Source organism: Anolis carolinensis, chromosome 3 (assembly GCF_035594765.1).
Source record: "Anolis carolinensis isolate JA03-04 chromosome 3, rAnoCar3.1.pri, whole genome shotgun sequence".
NCBI lineage: Eukaryota > Metazoa > Chordata > Lepidosauria > Squamata > Dactyloidae > Anolis > Anolis carolinensis.
This window is the reverse complement of record NC_085843.1, coordinates 2,928,281-2,952,503: the sequence shown is the minus strand read 5'-3', so window position 1 is coordinate 2,952,503 and position 24,223 is coordinate 2,928,281. Positions and strand designations below refer to the sequence as shown.

At 40.4% G+C, this 24,223-nt stretch overlaps 2 protein-coding genes across 4 annotated transcripts in view; one reads left to right on the top strand and one right to left on the bottom strand.

The window, feature by feature from the left end:
• The window catches only part of pgm2l1 (phosphoglucomutase 2 like 1), a 380,072-nt gene that overhangs the window by 50,485 nt on the left and 305,364 nt on the right, over window positions 1–24,223 (bottom strand). The gene's annotated exons all lie outside the window — the stretch shown is intronic.
• Window positions 1–24,223, top strand: part of slco2b1 (solute carrier organic anion transporter family member 2B1) — a 233,146-nt gene that overhangs the window by 199,882 nt on the left and 9,041 nt on the right. For all 3 annotated transcript variants that reach the window (XM_062974408.1, XM_062974406.1, XM_062974409.1), the window contains 3 exons: window positions 1,272–1,431; window positions 7,872–8,041; window positions 11,896–11,960. In XM_062974408.1, the coding sequence (XP_062830478.1) occupies window positions 1,272–1,431; window positions 7,872–8,041; window positions 11,896–11,960 (395 nt within the window). The remainder of the gene's footprint in view (window positions 1–1,271; window positions 1,432–7,871; window positions 8,042–11,895; window positions 11,961–24,223) is intronic.

Sequence of the window (24,223 nt, the reverse complement as noted above, 5' to 3'; positions counted from 1 at the left end):
ACACCAAGCGCAAAAGCTTGCCCATCATTGGTCTAGATCAGGGGTCCCCAAACTAAGGCCCGCGGGCCGGATGCGGCCCTCCAAGGTCATTGACCTGGCCCCTATCCTAAACTTTAGACTCAGGTTTGACCTAAGTCTACCTTGTTTTTGGGGGTATCTTTGCTTACCTATGGTCTTATGAGATCATCTAGATAGTCTTTGCAGGCCTCTTTGCTTAGCTATGGCCTTATGAGAACATCTAGATGGCTTTTGGAGGTCACTTTCCTTACCTATGGTCCTATGAGACCATCTAGATGTCCTTTGAGGGTCCCTTTCCTTACCTATGGTCTTATGAAATCATTTAAATGGTCTTTGAGGGTCCCTTTCCTTATCTATAGTCTTCTGATGGCCTGATGAGATTATCTAGATGGCCTTTGAGGGTCCCTTTCCTTACCTATGGTCTTATGAGACCATTTAGATGGACTTTGGGGGTCTCTTTGCTTACCTATGGTCTTATGAGATTGTCTAGATCAGGGGTCCCCAAACTAAGACCCCCCCCCAAGGTCAGTGACCTGTCCTAAACTTTAGACTTAGGGTTGACCTAAGTCTGAAACGACTTGAAGGCACACAACAACAACAATCCTAATTTTGGACTATTTCATCCTAGTCCGGCCCCCCAACAGGCTGAGGGACTGTGAATCGGCCCTCCAGTTAAAAGGTTTGAGGACCCCTGGTCTAGATGGAGGGAAGTCATAGTCCTACTCTCTTCTGCTTACTTAGACCTCATTGGAATAACCTTGAGTCAAGTTCTGGGCAAAGCAATCCAAGGAGGAGATGGACAGGATGGAAGGTGTCCAGAGAAGGGTCTCAGCTTTAGAAACCATGAATCCCTATGAAGAGCAGCTGAGGAATCTGGGGATGCTTAGCTTGGAGAAAAGCAAGTTGAGAGGGACATGAGAGCCATGTTTGAAAGGATGTCACATTGAGGAGAAAGGGCCAAGGCTTGTTTGCTGCTGCTCTGGAGACTAGGACACAGTGGAGCCATGGTTTCCACCAAAACTTTAGGAAGGACTTCCTAAGAATAACAAGTGTTCAACAGTGGGATATGCTGGAAGTATGGTGGAATCTCTGTCTCTGGAGGTTTCAAGCAGAGGCTGGATGGCTATCTCCTTGCAGGGAGCTTGGGTTGTGTCTTCTTGCTTGACACAATAGGGTTGGACTCTAGGACCCAACTCTAGGATTGTGCAGTGAATTCCTCCTGGTGTAATAATGCAGTTTTCCCCCCTTCCTAGTTCTGGACCAGAACAACTCTTTGCGGATTGTAACCGTCAGTGCAACTGCTCCTCTTCGGGCTTTAACCCCGTTTGCGGCCAGAACAACATCGAATACGTCACGCCTTGTTTCGCCGGCTGCTCAGGTCTAAAGTATAATGCCCAAGCAAAGAAAATTCTGGTGAGTAGGAAGTCCTGATCTGCATTTAGCATTCTGGATGCAAGGAAAGATTGTTTGGGAAGGGGCAACCCACACGTGCCTTTCTGCCTGCCCCCCCCCCCTATAAAAGAAAGCTCTAAGGGCATATCTGCACTATCAGAGCCGGCCCTAGGTATTTTTCAAGTGTAGGTGAACAGAATTTTGGTGCCCCCACCCAAACCAATCACTGAAAAATAAAAGTTTTGGATAAATATGTTTGATAATAAGGAGGGATTAAGGAAAAGCCTATTAAACATCAAATTACATTAAGATTTTACAAATTAAGCACTAAAACATCATGTTTTACAACAAATCAACAGAAAAAGCAGTTCAATACCTTGCGGAGGCAGGCTGCAGGAGACAGGAGGTGCCTCAATGGCGCCCCCAACAAGATGGTGCCACAGGCAACTGCCTAGTTGGCCTGGTGGTTGAACCGCCCTTGGGCACTATAGAATTAATGCAGTTTGACACCACTTTAACTGCCATGGCTCAAGGCTCCAGGATCTTGGGATATGCCATTTCATAAGCCATCTGTGCCCTAGCACCAAACTATAAGTCCCACAGTTCCATAGCATTGAGCCAGGACATTAATTAGACTGTAAATAAACCCACGGTGGCGCAGCGAGTTAAACCACTAAGCTGCAGAACGTGCTGATCGAAAGGTCGGCAGTTTGAATCCATGAACGGGTGAGCTCCCACTGTTAGCCCCAGCTTCTGCCAACCTAGCAGTTTGAAAATAATAGGAGGCACCGCTTTCTAACTGATTCCCGTGGTCTATATAAGATGCTAGTTCTGACCTTTAAAACTCTCTACGGCCAGGGCCCATCGTGGTACCTTAGGGACCGTCTCTCCTTCTCCCATCATCGGAGGTCGCAACCACCATCCCAACGAGACTTACTTTATGTACCGGGTCCTAGAGAAGTGCACTTGGAGAGGACCAGGCACAGAGCTTTTTCTGTTTCTGCCCCTGCCTTATGGAAGGCCTTGCCGCCCCATATGAGAGCCATGCGTGAGTTGGGGCCTTTCACCCTCGCACTCAAGACCTGGCTCTTTACTAGAGCTTTTAATCTAGGTTAATTTTATCAATATTTGTGTGTATGTATTTTTATCCTTTACAATTCAGCTTGTAAATCGCCTAGAACAGGGATCCCCAAACTAAGGCCCGGGGGCTGGATGCGGCCCTCCAAGGTTATTTATCTGGCCCCTGCCCTAAGTTTTAGACTTAGGCTCACAAGTACCCAGCCTTCCAAACAGCAAGCCTATTCCATTGTATTCCAGCTCACCAAACAAGGATTCGCATAAGAAAAGAGCCAGGCTTTGAGGCTGCAAAACTATTCACTGCTATTCCACCTGGCCAACAAATGATTCCCATAAGTGGGGGACAAATGGATTTTAACTACAGTAGAGTCTCACTTATCCAACATAAACGGGCCGGCTGAACGTTGGATAAGCGAATATGTTGGATAATAAGGAGAGATTAAGGAAAAGCCTATTAAACATCAAATTAGGTTATGATTTCACAAATTAAGCACCAAAACATCATGTTATACAACAAATTTGACAGAAAAAGTAGTTCAATACGCAGTAATGCTATGTAGTAATTACTGTATTTACAAATTTAGCATCAAAATATCACGATGTATTGAAAACATTGACTACAAAAATGCGTTGGATAATCCAGAATGTTGGATAGGCGAGTGTTGGATAAGTGAGACTCTACTGTAATATGTTTTATATTTTTATATTGTTTTAATTGTTTTATTGGATTTACATTGCTGTTTTAATTATGTGTAGGCATCGAATTGTTGCCAATTTTGTACACCGCCCTGAGTCCCTTCAGGTGAGAAGGGCGGGATATAAATGTTGGAAATAATAAATAAATTAATAAATTAATAAATAAATAAATAAAATAAGTCACAGCAACGCGTGGCCGGGCACAGCTAGTATAATATATTGTGTATACATATAATATTGATAATTGATATACAGTAGAGTCTCACTTATCCAAGCGTCGCTTATCCAAGCCTCTGGATAATCCAAGCCATTTTTGTCATCAATGTTTTCAATATATCGTGATATTTTGGTGCTAAATTCGTAAATACAGTAATTACAACATAACATTACTGCATATTGAACTACGTTTTCTGTCAAATTTGTTGTATAACATGAAGTTTTGGTGCTTAATTTGAAAAATCATAACCTAATTTGCTGTTTAATAGGCTTTTCCTTAATCCTTCCTTATTATCCAAGATATTCGCTTATCCATGCTTCTGCCGGCCCGTTTAGCTTGGATAAGTGAGACTCTACTGTAATACTAATAATAATACAATATCATAATATTAATTATATATTAAATGTAATATTACTAATAATATTACAGTATAGTGGTTTAGTACAATATAGTAATATATAGTGCTAATATTTTGCTGTACTAATAATATAATATATTGTATGTACATACAACTTGCAAGTCGCTCTGAGTCCCTTCGGGTGAGAAGGGCGGGTTATAAATGTTGGAAATAAATAATAAGTAAATAAATAAAATAAGTCACAGCAACGCGTGGCCGGGCACAGCTAGTATAATATATTGTGTATAATATTGATAATTGATATAATACTAATAATAATACAATATCGTAATATTAATTATATATTAAATGTAATATTACTAATAATATTACAGTATAGTGGTTTAGTACAATATAGTAATATATAGTGCTAATATTTTGCTGTGCTAATAATACAATATATTGTATTGTACATACAACTTGTAAGTCGCTTTGAGTCCCCTTCAGGGTGAGAGAGGGTGGGGTATAAATATAGTAAATAAATAAATAAATAAATTTTTGTTGGGTGGGTTTACTATTATTCTATTACCATATTATTATCATCATATCTGTTACTATTATTATATCCCATTATTATATTATCCTATTAATATATTTTATATCATTATATTATATTTTTTCTATTATTATTATTATATCATTATATTATTATTCTATTATTATTCTATTATATTTTCATATTATTATATTATTCTGTTATTATTATATTCTATTTTATATTATCCTATTAATATATTTTATATCATTATATTCTATACTATTATTCTATTATATTATCATATTATTATTTTATTATTATTAGCATATTCTGTTTTATTATTACATTCCATATTATATTATCCTATTAATATATTTTATATCATTCTATTCCATTCTATTATTCTATTATATTATTCCATTATTATTATATTATTATGCTATTCTGCTATTATATCCCATTATTATATTATCCTATTAATACCATATTATTATCATATTCTGTTATTTTTATATCCTATTATTATATTATCTCATTAATATATTGTATATCATTATATTATTATTATTATATTATCATATTATTCCTATAGTATATTATATTATTCATCATTCATGACTACATTGAAACTAGAATAGAGAGAAATCAGCGTGGAAACCTTGTGAAACCTAAACTGCAAGAGGTACCATAGATTGTTGCACATGGAAATAATGGTAGTAACAAGAAATTCTTGATAGGATTCATAGTTTGTCTGTTATGCTGGTTTGTGATGACAACTACTTTACAGTATATAATAAATGTTCATTTTGTTGTTCAACAATAAATGTGAGCTCTTCTTCATGGAAAAATAAGACATGCCCTGAAAATAAGACCTAGTGCATCTTTGGGAGCAAAAATTAATATAAGACCCTGTCTTATTTTCGGGGAAACAGGGTAGAAGAGTTTGAGGAGCCCTGGCCTAGAGCATCTTGGATGGAGGGCGATTAATACCGTGTTTCCCCGAAAATAAGACAGTGTCTTATATTATTTTTTGCTCCCAAAGATGTGCTAGTTCTTTTTTTTTAGGGGATGTCTTATTTTTCCATGAAGAATAATTCACATTTATTGTTGAACAAAAAAATGAATATTTATTATATACTGTACAGTAGTTGTCATCACAAACCAGCATAACCAAACTAGACAAACTATGACTCCTGTCAAAAATTTCTTGTTACTACATAAATAATATAACAATTTAATATATTGTTACCATTATTTCCATGTACAACATGGCTCTTCCGATGTGCTTTCGGAGAGTAACTGTTACACACTTTTTTGTTACTCCCCCCATCATCTATCCTCCAGACTGTTTGCTATCTTATGTCTCTGTTTCCCGTGGTTTTATTCTTATCTTTTTCTCACCCCAGGTTTTAACTGAGTGTTCATGCGGCCCGCCCTGTTATATTGCTTTTTTGATTTTGTGTTGTACTGTACATGATTATTTTTGTATTGTTGTAATTGTATTATGATATGTTGTTTTTATATTTTGCTATATTGTATTGTTCTGGGCATGACCCCATGTAAGCCGCCCCGAGTCCCCATTGGGGAGATGGTGGCGGGATATAAATAAAGTTTTATTATTATTATTATTATTATTATTATTATTATTATTATTATTATTAAGTACATTTACCGATCCTGCAAGTTCCGGTGTTTTGTTTGGTGGGCACCGGGCATGCTTCCAAACAAAAACTTTGCTAGGTCTTACTTTCAGGGGAGGCCTTATATTTAGCAATTCAGCAAAACCTCTACTACAGGGGTCCTCAAACTTTTTAAACCGAGGGCCGGTCCACAATCCTTTAGACTGTTGAGGGGCCGGATTATCATTTGAAAAAAATATATAAATTCCGATGCACACTGCACATGTCTTATTTGTAGTGCAAAAACAACAACAAGAAGAAGAACAATGAAAGAACAATACAATATTTAAAAATAAAAACAATTTTAACCAACATACATTGATCAGGATTTTAATGGGAAGTGTGGTCCCATTCTGGCCAATGAGATAGTCAAGTTAATTAGGATTGTTGTTGTTGATGTTGTTGTTGTTGCTGTTGTTGTTGTATGCCTTCAAGTCATTTCAGACTTTGGGTGAGCCTAAGTCTAAAATTTATTTATTTATTATTTATTTATTTACTGCATTTATTTACTACATTTGTATCACACCTTTCTCACCCCAAAGGGGACTCAGAGTGGCTTACAAATTATATGTACATACAATATATTATATTATTAGCATAGCACAGTATTAGCATTATATATTACTATATTGAACTATACCACTATACTGTAATATTATTAGTAATATTATATGTAATATAGAATATATAATTAATATTATTATATGGTATTATTATTAGTGTTATATTGTATTACATTATAATATTATTATCAATATTATATGTACATACAATATATTATATTATTAGCATAGCACAGTATTAGCATTATATATTACTATATTGAACTATACCACTATACTGTAATATTATTAGTAATATTATATGTAATATAGAATATATAATTAATATTATTATATGGTATTATTATTAGTGTTATATTGTATTACATTATAATATTATTATCAATATTATATGTACATACAATATATTATATTATTAGCATAGCACAGTATTAGCATTATATATTACTATATTGAACTATACCACTATACTGTAATATTATTAGTAATATTATATGTAATATAGAATATATAATTAATATTATTATATGGTATTATTATTAGTGTTATATTGTATTACATTATAATATTATTATCAATATTATATGTACATACAATATATTATATTATTAGCATAGCACAGTATTAGCATTATATATTACTATATTGAACTATACCACTATACTGTAATATTATTAGTAATATTATATGTAATATAGAATATATAATTAATATTATTATATGGTATTATTATTAGTGTTATATTGTATTACATTATAATATTATTATCAATATTATATGTACATACAATATATTATATTATTAGCATAGCACAGTATTAGCATTATATATTACTATATTGAACTATACCACTATACTGTAATATTATTAGTAATATTATATGTAATATAGAATATATAATTAATATTATTATATGGTATTATTATTAGTGTTATATTGTATTACATTATAATATTATTATCAATATTATATGTACATACAATATATTATATTATTAGCATAGCACAGTATTAGCATTATATATTACTATATTGAACTATACCACTATACTGTAATATTATTAGTAATATTATATGTAATATAGAATATATAATTAATATTATTATATGGTATTATTATTAGTGTTATATTGTATTACATTATAATATTATTATCAATATTATATGTATATACAATATATTATAAAACAGGGCGGGGGCCAGGTAAATGACCTTGGAGGGCCGCATCCGGCCCCCGGGCCTTAGTTTCGGGACCCCTGCTCTACTAGGTCTTATTTTCTGGGGATGTCTTATTTTCGGGGAAACAGGGTAAGTAATTAAATGATGATGAGGATGATGGTGATGTCTCCCTCCAGAATTACACCATGTGCAACTGCATCATCGTGGACGGGGCCCTTGGCTACGCGGTGCCCGGGAGCTGCGGGGGCCAATGCTCCAGGTTCCTGCTGCCCTTCGTGATGATCACCTGCATTTCGGGGTTCATGGCCTGCCTCTCCCACACGCCCGCCTTTGTCATGGTCCTCAGGTAGCTGCCGATACCCACCCTGCGTTTCCGCCCTGCGCCTCTTGTGTTCTCTTCCCAAATCATTCTTTGTTAAACAATTACAGTAGAGTCTCACTTATCCAAGATAAGCGGGCCGGCAGAACATTGGATAAGCGGAAATCTTGGATAATAAGGAGGGATTAAGGGAAAGCCTATTAAACATCAAATTAGGTTATGATTTTACAAATAAAGCACCAAAACATCATGTTAGACAACAAATTGGACAGAAAAAGTAGTTCAATACGCAGTAATCTTATGTTGTAATGACTGTATTTACGAATTTAGCACCAAAATATCATGATATATTGAAAACATTGACTACAAAAATGGCTTGGATTATCCAGAGGCTTGGATAAGCGAGGCTTGGATAAGTGAGACTCTACTGTATTACAGAATTCAAACAGAAAAGTATTACGTGAGTTCTGATTCCTAAGTTTTTGCACGGGCACCTCCCGCCCCACCCTATGCTTCTTAAACTCTGTTCACATATACACAACTTACAAATTACATACGACTTACGATTTATATCATTTATATCTTCCCCCCCCCCTTTCACTGTTGCATGTATTACTATGTACAGTAGAATCTCACTAATCCAAGCTAAACGGGCCAGCAGAAGCTTGGATAAGCGAATATCTTGGATAATAAAGAGGGATTAAGGGAAAGCCTATTAAACTAGGTTATGATTTTCAAATTAAACACCAAAATATCATGCTTAACAACAAATGTATAGAAAAGGCAGTTCGGTACGCAATCAGTTCAGTACGCTCGGGCTGTGGCGCAGGCTGGAGAGCAGCTGCAATGAATCACTGCAATGAATCATTCTGACCAGGAGGTCATGAGTTCGAGGCCCGCTTGGAGCCTATGTTTGTCTGTCTTTGTTCTATGTTAAAAGGCATTGAATGTTTGCCTATTATCGGTAATGTGACCCGCCGTGAGTCCCCTTCGAGGTGAGAAGGGCGGAATATAAATACTGCAAATAAATAATAATAAATAAATATATCATATTAACTCTTATAGAGACAATGGGCCCGGGCTGTGGCGCAGGCGGGAGAGCAAGCCAGCTGCAATTAACTGCAATGAATCACTCTGACCAGGAGGTCATGAGTTCGAGGCCCGCTCGGAGCCTATGTTTGTTTGTCTTGTCTTTGTTCTATGTTAAAAGGCATTGAATGTTTGCCTAGATGTGTAATGTGACCCGCCCTGAGTCCCCTTCGGGGTGAGAAAGAAGGGCGGAATATAAATACTGCAAATAAATAATAATAAATAAATATATCATATTAACTCTTATAGAGACAATGGGCCCGGGCTGTGGCGCAGGCGGGAGAGCAAGCCAGCTGCAATTAACTGCAATGAATCATTCTGACCAGGAGGTCATGAGTTCGAGGCCCGCTCGGAGCCTATGTTTGTCTGTCTTTGTTCTATGTTAAAAGGCATTGAATGTTTGCCTATTATCGGTAATGTGACCCGCCGTGAGTCCCCTTCGAGGTGAGAAGGGCGGAATATAAATACTGCAAATAAATAATAATAAATAAATATATCATATTAACTCTTATAGAGACAATGGGCCCGGGCTGTGGCGCAGGCGGGAGAGCAAGCCAGCTGCAATTAACTGCAATGAATCACTCTGACCAGGAGGTCATGAGTTCGAGGCCCGCTCGGAGCCTATGTTTGTTTGTCTTGTCTTTGTTCTATGTTAAAAGGCATTGAATGTTTGCCTAGATGTGTAATGTGACCCGCCCTGAGTCCCCTTCGGGGTGAGAAAGAAGGGCGGAATATAAATGCTGTAAATAAATAATAATAAATAATGTGATAATTACTGTATTTATGAATTTAGTACCAAAACATTGCAACTGTGGTGCAGGGGCCGGGCTGTGGTGCAGGCTGGTAAACAGCTGCTGCAATAAATCAATCTGACCATGAGGTCATGAGTTCAAGGCCAGCCCATGGCGGGGTGAGCACCCGTCAATTAAAAATAAAATATATCCCCTGCTCGTTGCTGACCTAGCAACCCGGAAGATAGTTGCATCTATCAAGTAGGAGATAAGGTACCACTTATAAAAAGTGGGGAGGCAAGTTTAACTAATTTACGACGTTGGAATGAGGAAGTGCCATCAGAGTGGATGATGAAGCAGCTGCTCCCCCCTGTGGCCAGAATGGAACATCCCCTCAGGAGAAGGTTAAATTGCCTCTGCGTCTGTCTGTCTCTGTTTGATGTGTTTATGGGCACTGAATGTTTGCCCTATATGTATATACTGAGTCCCCTTCGGGGTGAGAAGGGCAGAATATAAACACTGTAAATAAATAAATAAACATTTACTACAAAAACAATGACTACTAAAAGGCAGACTGCCTTGGATAATACAGAACCTTGGATAAGTGAAGCTTGGATAAGTGAGACTCTACTGTATTTCTGAAAGGAAAGCTAGTGCACGAACAAGTTAAACTAAGTCTAAGTGTTTGGAAAGTTATACTTCAGCAGCTTTGTGTAACCAAGTGAGTGCAAGACAATATCTATTATAACTACAGTAGAGTCTCACTTATCCAACATAAACAGGCCAGCAAAACGTTGGATAAGTGAATATGTTGGATAATAAGGAGAGATTAATGAAAAGCCTATTAAACATTAAATTACATTATGATTTTGCAAATTAAGCACCAAAACATCATGTTTTATAAGAGATTGTCAGAAAAAGCAGTTCAATACACAATAATGTTATGTGGTAATTACTGTATTTATGAATTTAGCACCAAAACATTGCAACATTGACTACAAAAGCAATGACTACTAAAAGGCAGACTGTGTTGGATAATACAGAACTTTGGATAAGCGGAGCTTGGATAAGTGAGACTCTACTGTACTTGAGTATAAGACAACTATGTATTAATAATAATAATAATAATAATAATAATAATAATAATAATAATAATAAATAGAGTAAAATAAATGTAATAGTAGCAACAATAATAGAGAAAAATAATACATGTAATAATACCAATAATAATAGAGAAAAATAATAAATGTATTATATATTCTTGAGTATAAGCTGACCCAAATATAAACCAGCCAGGATCCTCACTCGAGTATAAGCCGAGGGGAGCTTTTTCAGCCCTAAAGAAGGGCTGAAAAACTAGGCTTATACTCGAGTATATACAGTAATTACATTACTGTTCAAAATGGTGTTTGGTTTTGTTTAAATTCCCTTGTTGGTGAAGTTTGTTTTATTCTGTATGTATTTTATCCTGTTTTATTGTGGTTATCTGGACTTGGCCCCATGTGAGCTGCCCTGAATCCCTGCGGGGAGATGAAGTTATTATTATTAAGTTATTATGGCCCTCCACTGACTACAACAGCAACAATAAATTATTTGTTTATTTGTTTATTTATTTACAGTATTTATATTCCGCCCTTCTTTCTCACCCCGAAGGGGATTCAGGGCGGATCACATTACACATATAGGCAAACATTCAATGCCTTTTTAACATAGAACAAAGACAAGACAAACATAGGCTCCGAGCAGGCCTCGAACTCATGACCTCCTGGTCAGAGTGATTCATTGCAGGTGGTTTCAGCTGGCTTGCTCTCCAGGCTGCGCCACAGCCCGGGCCATAACAAGGAGGATTCTGTGCTTGCTTTCTTCCTTGCTTCATTCTCACAAGACTCTGAGAGGCTGAGAGAGAGGAAGATTTGCCAAAAGTCACTCAGTGTGTTGAGCAAGGACTAGAATTTGATTTCTCAAGTTCCACTCCTCCATCTTCCCTCTGTTTCTCTCCCTCCCTTCCTTCTTTCTTTCCTTTCCCCCTCTTTGACCCAACTATTTTCTTTTCCTTTTCAGGAGCGTTAAGCCTGAAGACAAATCCTTTGCCATCGGCATCCAGTTCATGCTTCTCCGGGTTCTGGGTAAGTCAGATCCAAGGGTCACCTCTTTATTGGGGTCCATGTTTGGGACTTAACGTGGTGCTCAGTCTGGCCTCAGAGACAGGAGACTTGAAAATGCCCAAATTCCACATTCCTTCTTAGGCCAAACAGGAGTAGCTAATAGAGATGTGCATGAAAATTTTTCCTTCGTTTCCTTCGTGCTATCGTTTTGTTTCGACCGTTTGATGTTTTTGTATGTATACTCTTTTGCATTTGTAAGCCGCCCCGAGTCCCTGCGGGGAGATAGAGGCAGGGTACAAGAATAAAATTATTATTATTGTTATTGTATTATTTTCTACACAAAACAAATGAGGACATTTTCGTACGAAACAATAGACAACACAATAATGAAAGCCGCAGTCATCGTGCTTGCTTTAGTTTCTCTTTTGTACTGACAGAAGGCTGCATTTCCATTACAGCTGATGTGTACAATGGGTGTTATAAACTATATACAGTAGTCTCACTTATCCAACACAAATGGGCCAGCAGAATGTAGGATAAGCAAATATGTTGGATAATAAGGAGGCATTAAGGAAAAGCCTATTAAACATCAAATGAGGCTATGATTTTACAAATTAAGTACCAAAACATCATGTTATACAACAAATTTGGCAGAAAAAGTAGTTCAATACGCAGTAATGCTATGTAGTAATTACTGTATTTATGAATTTAGCACCAAAATATCACGATATATTGAAAACATTGACTACAAAAATGCGTTGGATAATCCAGAATGTTGGATAAGCGAGTGTTGGATAAGTGAGACTCTACTGTATATAAAAATGTAATGTGTGTTTTATTATGGAGTAAACAACAAAACCACTGAATCAAAACACACCAAATTTGGTCACAAAAGACATAGTCATCCAAAATATGTCTTTCAAACAAAAACCCTAGAAAAATAAAGTCCAAATTAGAGGAAGGGGAAAAACTGTTTTTCATCCTTGCTGCCAGTCAAAAGGGTAGGCCCTGCCCACTTTGTCTCCTAGCAACTTCCTCGGCAAAGGAACAGCCAAGGTTCAATTAGGCCTCTTCCACACTGCCTATAAAATACAGATTGTTTGATTTGAACTGGATTATATGGCCTTTCCACACACCTATATAACCCAGAATGCCAAGGCACATAATCCACAGCATCTGCTTTGAACTGGATTATCTTGAGTCCACACTGCCATATAATCCAGTTCAGTGTGTATTTTATACAGCTGTGTAGAAGGTGCCTCATATAATCCAGTTCTAAGCAGATAATATTAGGTTATAAATATAATATATAATAATTGCTGTGGTATAATAATACAAAAAATATAATCTCTAAAATCAGGACAGTAAATAAAGAGCAAAACTCTGAAAACAGGGGAATTCAAGAAAGGAAACAACCATGGCCAGCTAACACCTCCCAACAAAGATTTCCCCAGGCAGGAAGCAGACAGGCTGTGAAGCTGCAAGCTCATTAAATGCTAATCAAGGTGACTAATTACAACATTCATACTTGCCGCACTGAGACTATTCCTTGCTATTCAGCCTGGCCAAACAAGAATTCCACAAGGTAGAAAGCGACCAGGCTTGCAAGCAGCAAGGCTATTCAGTGCTGTTCAATCTGGCCAACCAAGATTTCTCCTGGATAGAAAACCCTCAGGTTTTGAAGCCACAAAGCTACTCCGTCCCATTCAACCTGCCCAAGGAAGGACACCCCTATAGAGAAAGCGGCCAGGCTTTGAAGCAGTGAGGCTATTAGTGCAATTCAAATTGGCCAAAAAACCATTCCTCTAGAACGCAAGGACCCAGCCTTCCAAGCAGCAAGCCTATTCGATTGTATTCCAGCTCACCAAACATGGATTCACATAAGAAGAAAACGGCCAGACTTTGAGGCTGCAAGGCTATTCACTGCTATTCCACCTGGTCAACAAAGGATTCCCATAAGAAGAAAACAGCCAGGCTTTGAGGCTGCAAGGCTATTCACTGCTATTCCACCTGGCCAACAAAGGATTCCCATTAGAAGAAAACAGCCAGGCTTTGAGGCTGCAAGGCTATTCACTGCTATTCCACCTGGTCAACAAAGGATTCCCATAAGAAGAAAACAGCCAGGCTTTGAGGCTGCAAGGCTATTCACTGCTATTCCACCTGGTCAACAAAGGATTCCCATAAGAAGAAAACAGCCAGGCTTTGAGGCTGCAAGGCTATTCACTGCTATTCCACCTGGTCAACAAAGGATTCCCATAAGAAGAAAACAGCCAGGCTTTGAGGCTGCAAGGCTATTCACTGCTATTCCACCTGGCCAACAAAGGATTCCCATAAGAAGAAAACAGCCAGGCTTTGAGGCTGCAAGGCTATTCACTGCTATTCCACCTGGTCAACAAAGGATTCCCATAAGAAGAAAACAGCCAGGCTTTGAGGCTGCAAGGCTATTCACTGCTATTCCACCTGGTCAACAAAGGATTCCCATTAGAAGAAAACAGCCAGGCTTTGAGGCTGCAAGGCTATTCACTGCTATTCCACCTGGTCAACAAAGGATTCCCATAAGAAGAAAACAGCCAGGCTTTGAGGCTGCAAGGCTATTCACTGCTATTCCACCTGGTCAACAAAGGATTCCCATAAGAAGAAAACAGCCAGGCTTTGAGGCTGCAAGGCTATTCACTGCTATTCCACCTGGCCAACAAAGGATTCCCATTAGAAGAAAACAGCCAGGCTTTGAGGCTGCAAGGCTATTCACTGCTATTCCACCTGGCCAACAAAGGATTCCCATAAGAAGAAAACAGCCAGGCTTTGAGGCTGCAAGGCTATTCACTGCTATTCCACCTGGCCAACAAAGGATTCCCATAAGAAGAAAACAGCCAGGCTTTGAGGCTGCAAGGCTATTCACTGCTATTCCACCTGGCCAACAAAGGATTCCCATTAGAAGAAAACAGCCAGGCTTTGAGGCTGCAAGGCTATTCACTGCTATTCCACCTGGTCAACAAAGGATTCCCATAAGAAGAAAACAGCCAGGCTTTGAGGCTGCAAGGCTATTCACTGCTATTCCACCTGGTCAACAAAGGATTCCCATAAGAAGAAAACAGCCAGGCTTTGAGGCTGCAAGGCTATTCACTGCTATTCCACCTGGTCAACAAAGGATTCCCATAAGAAGAAAACAGCCAGGCTTTGAGGCTGCAAGGCTATTCACTGCTATTCCACCTGGCCAACAAAGGATTCCCATAAGAAGAAAACAGCCAGGCTTTGAGGCTGCAAGGCTATTCACTGCTATTCCACCTGGTCAACAAAGGATTCCCATAAGAAGAAAACAGCCAGGCTTTGAGGCTGCAAGGCTATTCACTGCTATTCCACCTGGCCAACAAAGGATTCCCATAAGAAGAAAACAGCCAGGCTTTGAGGCTGCAAGGCTATTCACTGCTATTCCACCTGGCCAACAAAGGATTCCCATAAGAAGAAAACAGCCAGGCTTTGAGGCTGCAAGGCTATTCACTGCTATTCCACCTGGCCAACAAAGGATTCCCATTAGAAGAAAACAGCCAGGCTTTGAGGCTGCAAGGCTATTCACTGCTATTCCACCTGGCCAACAAAGGATTCCCATAAGAAGAAAACAGCCAGGCTTTGAGGCTGCAAGGCTATTCACTGCTATTCCACCTGGCCAACAAAGGATTCCCATAAGAAGAAAACAGCCAGGCTTTGAGGCTGCAAGGCTATTCACTGCTATTCCACCTGGCCAACAAAGGATTCCCATTAGAAGAAAACAGCCAGGCTTTGAGGCTGCAAGGCTATTCACTGCTATTCCACCTGGTCAACAAAGGATTCCCATAAGAAGAAAACAGCCAGGCTTTGAGGCTGCAAGGCTATTCACTGCTATTCCACCTGGCCAACAAAGGATTCCCATAAGAAGAAAACAGCCAGGCTTTGAGGCTGCAAGGCTATTCACTGCTATTCCACCTGGCCAACAAAGGATTCCCATAAGAAGAAAACAGCCAGGCTTTGAGGCTGCAAGGCTATTCACTGCTATTCCACCTGGTCAACAAAGGATTCCCATAAGAAGAAAACAGCCAGGCTTTGAGGCTGCAAGGCTATTCACTGCTATTCCACCTGGTCAACAAAGGATTCCCATAAGAAGAAAACAGCCAGGCTTTGAGGCTGCAAGGCTATTCACTGCTATTCCACCTGGTCAACAAAGGATTCCCATTAGAAGAAAACAGCCAGGCTTTGAGGCTGCAAGGCTATTCACTGCTATTCCACCTGGTCAACAAAGGATTCCCATAAGAAGAAAACAGCCAGGCTTTGAGGCTGCAAGGCTATTCACTGCTATTCCACCTGGTCAACAAAGGATTCCCATAAGAAGAAAACAGCCAGGCTTTGAGGCTGCAAGGCTATTCACTGCTATTCCACCTGGTCAACAAAGGATTCCCATTAGAAGAAAACAGCCAGGCTTTGAGGCTGCAAGGCTATTCACTGCTATTCCACCTGGTCAACAAAGGATTCCCATAAGAAGAAAACAGCCAGGCTTTGAGGCTGCAAGGCTATTCACTGCTATTCCACCTGGCCAACAAAGGATTCCCATAAGAAGAAAACAGCCAGGCTTTGAGGCTGCAAGGCTATTCACTGCTATTCCACCTGGCCAACAAAGGATTCCCATTAGAAGAAAACAGCCAGGCTTTGAGGCTGCAAGGCTATTCACTGCTATTCCACCTGGTCAACAAAGGATTCCCATAAGAAGAAAACAGCCAGGCTTTGAGGCTGCAAGGCTATTCACTGCTATTCCACCTGGTCAACAAAGGATTCCCATAAGAAGAAAACAGCCAGGCTTTGAGGCTGCAAGGCTATTCACTGCTATTCCACCTGGTCAACAAAGGATTCCCATAAGAAGAAAACAGCCAGGCTTTGAGGCTGCAAGGCTATTCACTGCTATTCCACCTGGCCAACAAAGGATTCCCATAAGAAGAAAACAGCCAGGCTTTGAGGCTGCAAGGCTATTCACTGCTATTCCACCTGGTCAACAAAGGATTCCCATTAGAAGAAAACAGCCAGGCTTTGAGGCTGCAAGGCTATTCACTGCTATTCCACCTGGTCAACAAAGGATTCCCATAAGAAGAAAACAGCCAGGCTTTGAGGCTGCAAGGCTATTCACTGCTATTCCACCTGGCCAACAAAGGATTCCCATAAGAAGAAAACAGCCAGGCTTTGAGGCTGCAAGGCTATTCACTGCTATTCCACCTGGCCAACAAAGGATTCCCATTAGAAGAAAACAGCCAGGCTTTGAGGCTGCAAGGCTATTCACTGCTATTCCACCTGGCCAACAAAGGATTCCCATTAGAAGAAAACAGCCAGGCTTTGAGGCTGCAAGGCTATTCACTGCTATTCCACCTGGCCAACAAAGGATTCCCATAAGAAGAAAACAGCCAGGCTTTGAGGCTGCAAGGCTATTCACTGCTATTCCACCTGGTCAACAAAGGATTCCCATAAGAAGAAAACAGCCAGGCTTTGAGGCTGCAAGGCTATTCACTGCTATTCCACCTGGCCAACAAAGGATTCCCATAAGAAGAAAACAGCCAGGCTTTGAGGCTGCAAGGCTATTCACTGCTATTCCACCTGGCCAACAAAGGATTCCCATTAGAAGAAAACAGCCAGGCTTTGAGGCTGCAAGGCTATTCACTGCTATTCCACCTGGCCAACAAAGGATTCCCATTAGAAGAAAACAGCCAGGCTTTGAGGCTGCAAGGCTATTCACTGCTATTCCACCTGGTCAACAAAGGATTCCCATTAGAAGAAAACAGCCAGGCTTTGAGGCTGCAAGGCTATTCACTGCTATTCCACCTGGTCAACAAAGGATTCCCATAAGAAGAAAACAGCCAGGCTTTGAGGCTGCAAGGCTATTCACTGCTATTCCACCTGGTCAACAAAGGATTCCCATAAGAAGAAAACAGCCAGGCTTTGAGGCTGCAAGGCTATTCACTGCTATTCCACCTGGTCAACAAAGGATTCCCATAAGAAGAAAACAGCCAGGCTTTGAGGCTGCAAGGCTATTCACTGCTATTCCACCTGGCCAACAAAGGATTCCCATAAGAAGAAAACAGCCAGGCTTTGAGGCTGCAAGGCTATTCACTGCTATTCCACCTGGCCAACAAAGGATTCCCATTAGAAGAAAACAGCCAGGCTTTGAGGCTGGAAGGCTATTCACTGCTATTCCACCTGGTCAACAAAGGATTCCCATAAGAAGAAAACAGCCAGGCTTTGAGGCTGCAAGGCTATTCACTGCTATTCCACCTGGTCAACAAAGGATTCCCATAAGAAGAAAACAGCCAGGCTTTGAGGCTGCAAGGCTATTCACTGCTATTCCACCTAGTCAACAAAGGATTCCCATTAGAAGAAAACAGCCAGGCTTTGAGGCTGCAAGGCTATTCACTGCTATTCCACCTGGTCAACAAAGGATTCCCATAAGAAGAAAACAGCCAGGCTTTGAGGCTGCAAGGCTATTCACTGCTATTCCACCTGGCCAACAAAGGATTCCCATAAGAAGAAAACAGCCAGGCTTTGAGGCTGCAAGGCTATTCACTGCTATTCCACCTGGCCAACAAAGGATTCCCATTAGAAGAAAACAGCCAGGCTTTGAGGCTGCAAGGCTATTCACTGCTATTCCACCTGGCCAACAAAGGATTCCCATTAGAAGAAAACAGCCAGGCTTTGAGGCTGCAAGGCTATTCACTGCTATTCCACCTGGTCAACAAAGGATTCCCATAAGAAGAAAACAGCCAGGCTTTGAGGCTGCAAGGCTATTCACTGCTATTCCACCTGGTCAACAAAGGATTCCCATAAGAAGAAAACAGCCAGGCTTTGAGGCTGCAAGGCTATTCACTGCTATTCCACCTGGTCAACAAAGGATTCCCATAAGAAGAAAACAGCCAGGCTTTGAGGCTGCAAGGCTATTCACTGCTATTCCACCTGGCCAACAAAGGATTCCCATTAGAAGAAAACAGCCAGGCTTTGAGGCTGCAAGGCTATTCACTGCTATTCCACCTGGTCAACAAAGGATTCCCATAAGAAGAAAACAGCCAGGCTTTGAGGCTGCAAGGCTATTCACTGCTATTCCACCTGGTCAACAAAGGATTCCCATAAGAAGAAAACAGCCAGGCTTTGAGGCTGCAAGGCTATTCACTGCTATTCCACCTGGTCAACAAAGGATTCCCATAAGAAGAAAACAGCCAGGCTTTGAGGCTGCAAGGCTATTCACTGCTATTCCACCTGGTCAACAAAGGATTCCCATAAGAAGAAAACAGCCAGGCTTTGAGGCTGCAAGGCTATTCACTGCTATTCCACCTGGCCAACAAAGGATTCCCATAAGAAGAAAACAGCCAGGCTTTGAGGCTGCAAGGCTATTCACTGCTATTCCACCTGGCCAACAAAGGATTCCCATAAGAAGAAAACAGCCAGGCTTTGAGGCTGCAAGGCTATTCACTGCTATTCCACCTGGTCAACAAAGGATTCCCATAAGAAGAAAACAGCCAGGCTTTGAGGCTGCAAGGCTATTCACTGCTATTCCACCTGGTCAACAAAGGATTCCCATAAGAAGAAAATAGCCAGGCTTTGAGGCTGCAAGGCTATTCACTGCTATTCCACCTGGCCAACAAAGGATTCCCATAAGAAGAAAACAGCCAGGCTTTGAGGCTGCAAGGCTATTCACTGCTATTCCACCTGGTCAACAAAGGATTCCCATAAGAAGAAAACAGCCAGGCTTTGAGGCTGCAAGGCTATTCACTGCTATTCCACCTGGCCAACAAAGGATTCCCATAAGAAGAAAACAGCCAGGCTTTGAGGCTGCAAGGCTATTCACTGCTATTCCACCTGGTCAACAAAGGATTCCCATAAGAAGAAAACAGCCAGGCTTTGAGGCTGCAAGGCTATTCACTGCTATTCCACCTGGCCAACAAAGGATTCCCATAAGAAGAAAACAGCCAGGCTTTGAGGCTGCAAGGCTATTCACTGCTATTCCACCTGGCCAACAAAGGATTCCCATAAGAAGAAAACAGCCAGGCTTTGAGGCTGCAAGGCTATTCACTGCTATTCCACCTGGCCAACAAAGGATTCCCATTAGAAGAAAACAGCCAGGCTTTGAGGCTGCAAGGCTATTCACTGCTATTCCACCTGGTCAACAAAGGATTCCCATAAGAAGAAAACAGCCAGGCTTTGAGGCTGCAAGGCTATTCACTGCTATTCCACCTGGCCAACAAAGGATTCCCATTAGAAGAAAACAGCCAGGCTTTGAGGCTGCAAGGCTATTCACTGCTATTCCACCTGGCCAACAAAGGATTCCCATAAGAAGAAAACAGCCAGGCTTTGAGGCTGCAAGGCTATTCACTGCTATTCCACCTGGCCAACAAAGGATTCCCATTAGAAGAAAACAGCCAGGCTTTGAGGCTGCAAGGCTATTCACTGCTATTCCACCTGGTCAACAAAGGATTCCCATAAGAAGAAAACAGCCAGGCTTTGAGGCTGCAAGGCTATTCACTGCTATTCCACCTGGTCAACAAAGGATTCCCATAAGAAGAAAACAGCCAGGCTTTGAGGCTGCAAGGCTATTCACTGCTATTCCACCTGGCCAACAAAGGATTCCCATAAGAAGAAAACAGCCAGGCTTTGAGGCTGCAAGGCTATTCACTGCTATTCCACCTGGCCAACAAAGGGTTCCCATAAGAAGAAAACAGCCAGGCTTTGAGGCTGCAAGGCTATTCACTGCTATTCCACCTGGTCAACAAAGGATTCCCATAAGAAGAAAACAGCCAGGCTTTGAGGCTGCAAGGCTATTCACTGCTATTCCACCTGGCCAACAAAGGATTCCCATAAGAAGAAAACAGCCAGGCTTTGAGGCTGCAAGGCTATTCACTGCTATTCCACCTGGTCAACAAAGGATTCCCATAAGAAGAAAACAGCCAGGCTTTGAGGCTGCAAGGCTATTCACTGCTATTCCACCTGGCCAACAAAGGATTCCCATAAGAAGAAAACAGCCAGGCTTTGAGGCTGCAAGGCTATTCACTGCTATTCCACCTGGTCAACAAAGGATTCCCATAAGAAGAAAACAGCCAGGCTTTGAGGCTGCAAGGCTATTCACTGCTATTCCACCTGGTCAACAAAGGATTCCCATAAGAAGAAAACAGCCAGGCTTTGAGGCTGCAAGGCTATTCACTGCTATTCCACCTGGTCAACAAAGGATTCCCATAAGAAGAAAACAGCCAGGCTTTGAGGCTGCAAGGCTATTCACTGCTATTCCACCTGGTCAACAAAGGATTCCCATAAGAAGAAAACAGCCAGGCTTTGAGGCTGCAAGGCTATTCACTGCTATTCCACCTGGTCAACAAAGGATTCCCATAAGAAGAAAACAGCCAGGCTTTGAGGCTGCAAGGCTATTCACTGCTATTCCACCTGGTCAACAAAGGATTCCCATAGGTCACAGCAATGCGTGGCTGGGCAAAGCTACGAAACAATAGACCAGGGGTCCTCAAACATTTTAAGCCGAGGGCCGGTCCACAATCCTTCAGACTGTTGAGGGGCCGGATTATCATTTGAAAAAAAAAATACAAACAAATTCCGATGCACACTGCACATGTCTTATTTGTAGTGCAAAAACAACAACAACAACAACAACAACAACAACAACAACGAAAGAACAATACAATATTTAAAAATAAAGACAATTTTAACCAACATACATTTATCAGGATTTCAATGGGAAGTGTGGTCCTGCTTCTGGCCAATGAGATAGTCAAGTTAATTAGGATTTTTGTTGTTGTTGTTGTTGTTGTGTGCCTTCAAGTCATTTCAGACTTTGGGCAAGCCTAAGTCTAAAATCTATTTATTTATTATTTATTTATTTACTACATTTGTATCACATCCTTCTCACCCCAAAGGGGACTCAGAGTGGCTTACAAATTATATGTACATACAATATATTATACTAGATGGCCCTTGGGGTCTCCTCCAAGGCCATGATTCTAGGAGATAAATCACACTTTCTTTGGAGGCTTCAAACAGAGGAATCTGATGTTTTGTTTTACATCTGATACAACAGGTTGCATTTTTATTGAATTTTAGTTGTTAAGTCATAACTTGTTTTTGTACGTTGGGTTATCAATTATTATTATTATTATTGACACAACGATGTTGTATGACACAGCAAACAAGAGAGATATGCTGGATTTCGTTTCACAAAACCACAAGTCGAACACTTCCCAAGTGTCGAGGACTGTGTGATGTATTTTCGGATGATGCGTGCAGATCCCAGCAGGGTGGCCTTTTGCAGTTGGCAGATGGTGATTTTGTCAATGTCTATTGTTTCCAAATGCCGGCTGAGATCTTTTGGCACGGCACCCAATGTGCCCATCACCACCGGGACCACCTGCACTGGTTCCTGCCAGAGTCTTTGAAGTTCAATCTTGAGGTCCTGATAGCGGCTGAGTTTTTCCTGTTGTTTTTCGTCAATGCGACTGTCACCTGGGATGGCAACATCAATTATCCAAACCTTGTTCTTTTCCACAACTGTGATATCTGGTGTGTTGTGTTCCAGAACTTTGTCAGTCTGGATTCGGAAGTCCCACAGTATCTTTGCGTGTTCATTTTCCACAACCTTTGCTGGCTTGTGATCCCACCAGTTCTTTGCTGCTGGGAGGTGGTACTTGAGGCATAAGTTCCAATGGATCATTTGGGCCACATAGTTGTGCCTCTGTTTGTAGTCTGTCTGTGCAATTTTCTTACAGCAGCTGAGGAGATGATCAATGGTTTCGTCAGCTTCCTTGCACAGTCTGCATTTTGGGTCATCAGCTGATTTTTCAATCTTGGCCTTAATTGCATTTGTTATTTGTTATTATTATTATTATTATTATTATTATTATTATTATTATTATTATTAGCTGTGCCTGGCCACGCGTTGCTGTGGCATTGGTGAGAAATTGTTGAGGTAGTGGTGGTATTGAATGTCTGTTGTATGGCTGTCTTTATGTTTAGTATGCACACTGAAGTGGATTATATGGCAGTGTGGAGTCAAGATAATCCAGTTCAAAGCAGATAATATAAAATTATAAATGGGTTATATAGCTGTGTGGAAGGGCCTTGAGTCTACATTGCCATATAATCCAATTAAAATCTGATAATCTGTGGAAGAGGCCTAAGTGAGGCCTAACTGTGCCTGTCCCCTGGGCTGAGTAGGTTGCTAGGAGACCAAGTGGGCAGAGTTTAGCCTTCTAACTGGCAGCAATTGGATAAAAACTATTATTCCTCTCCCTGTAATTAGGACTTTATTTTTCTTTTCTTTTTGTTGTATCAACCTAGAGGCGTGGGTGATGGGTTGTGTTGTCAAATTTCGAGGTTGGGGGGCCTGTAGTTTTGTTGTTTTGTCCACTGCCCTGATGCCATCACTCTTTTATATATATAGATTATTAGCATAGCACAATATTAGCATTATATATTACTATATTGAACTATACTGTAATATTATTAGTAATATTATATGTAATATAGAATATATAATTAATATTATCATATGGTATTATTAATGTTATATTGTATTACATAATAATATTGTTATCAATATTATATGTATATACAATATATTATATTATAAAACTGTGGGCGGGGGCCAGGTAAATGACCTCGGAGGGCCGCATCCAGCCCCCGGTCCTTAGTTTGGGGACCCCTGCAATAGACAAAATGATAATGAAAGCCGCAGTCATCATGTTTGCTTTCGTTTTCCTTTCATAATGACAGAGAGCTGCTGCATTTCCATTACAACTGATATGTACCAATTGGGGGGTGAGCCTTGGAAGCCCTCCCATTGCAGCCAATGGCACAAAAAAATTCATTTTTTTGTTTGTTAGCCAGATGAAAATTCATGTCATATAAGTGGCCCCTTATCCTTGGCGGGACACGAATGCGAAAATGAGACCACACAAATGAAACTACACAAAATGAACAGCAATTCCACACTAGTGCACAACACTAGTAGCTGAGGCTCATCTCTTTGCAGGCGGTTCGGGATTTCAGCACCTTGGTTAGTTCACCAAGCTTTACCTTTAAAGGCAGAGCTTTGCAAACTTTTCATGTTGGTGACAATGCTTTTTAAACATGCATCTCTTCTTTTACTAGCAAACCAAAAATTAAACCAAGCCCTTGTAAGATTTTCATACAGAATTAACCATTAGTATAATACATGAGGTATGGACATTTTTACTTCACACTTCTTAGTGGGAGTTGGAGTCAAAAACACCTGGAAGGACAAA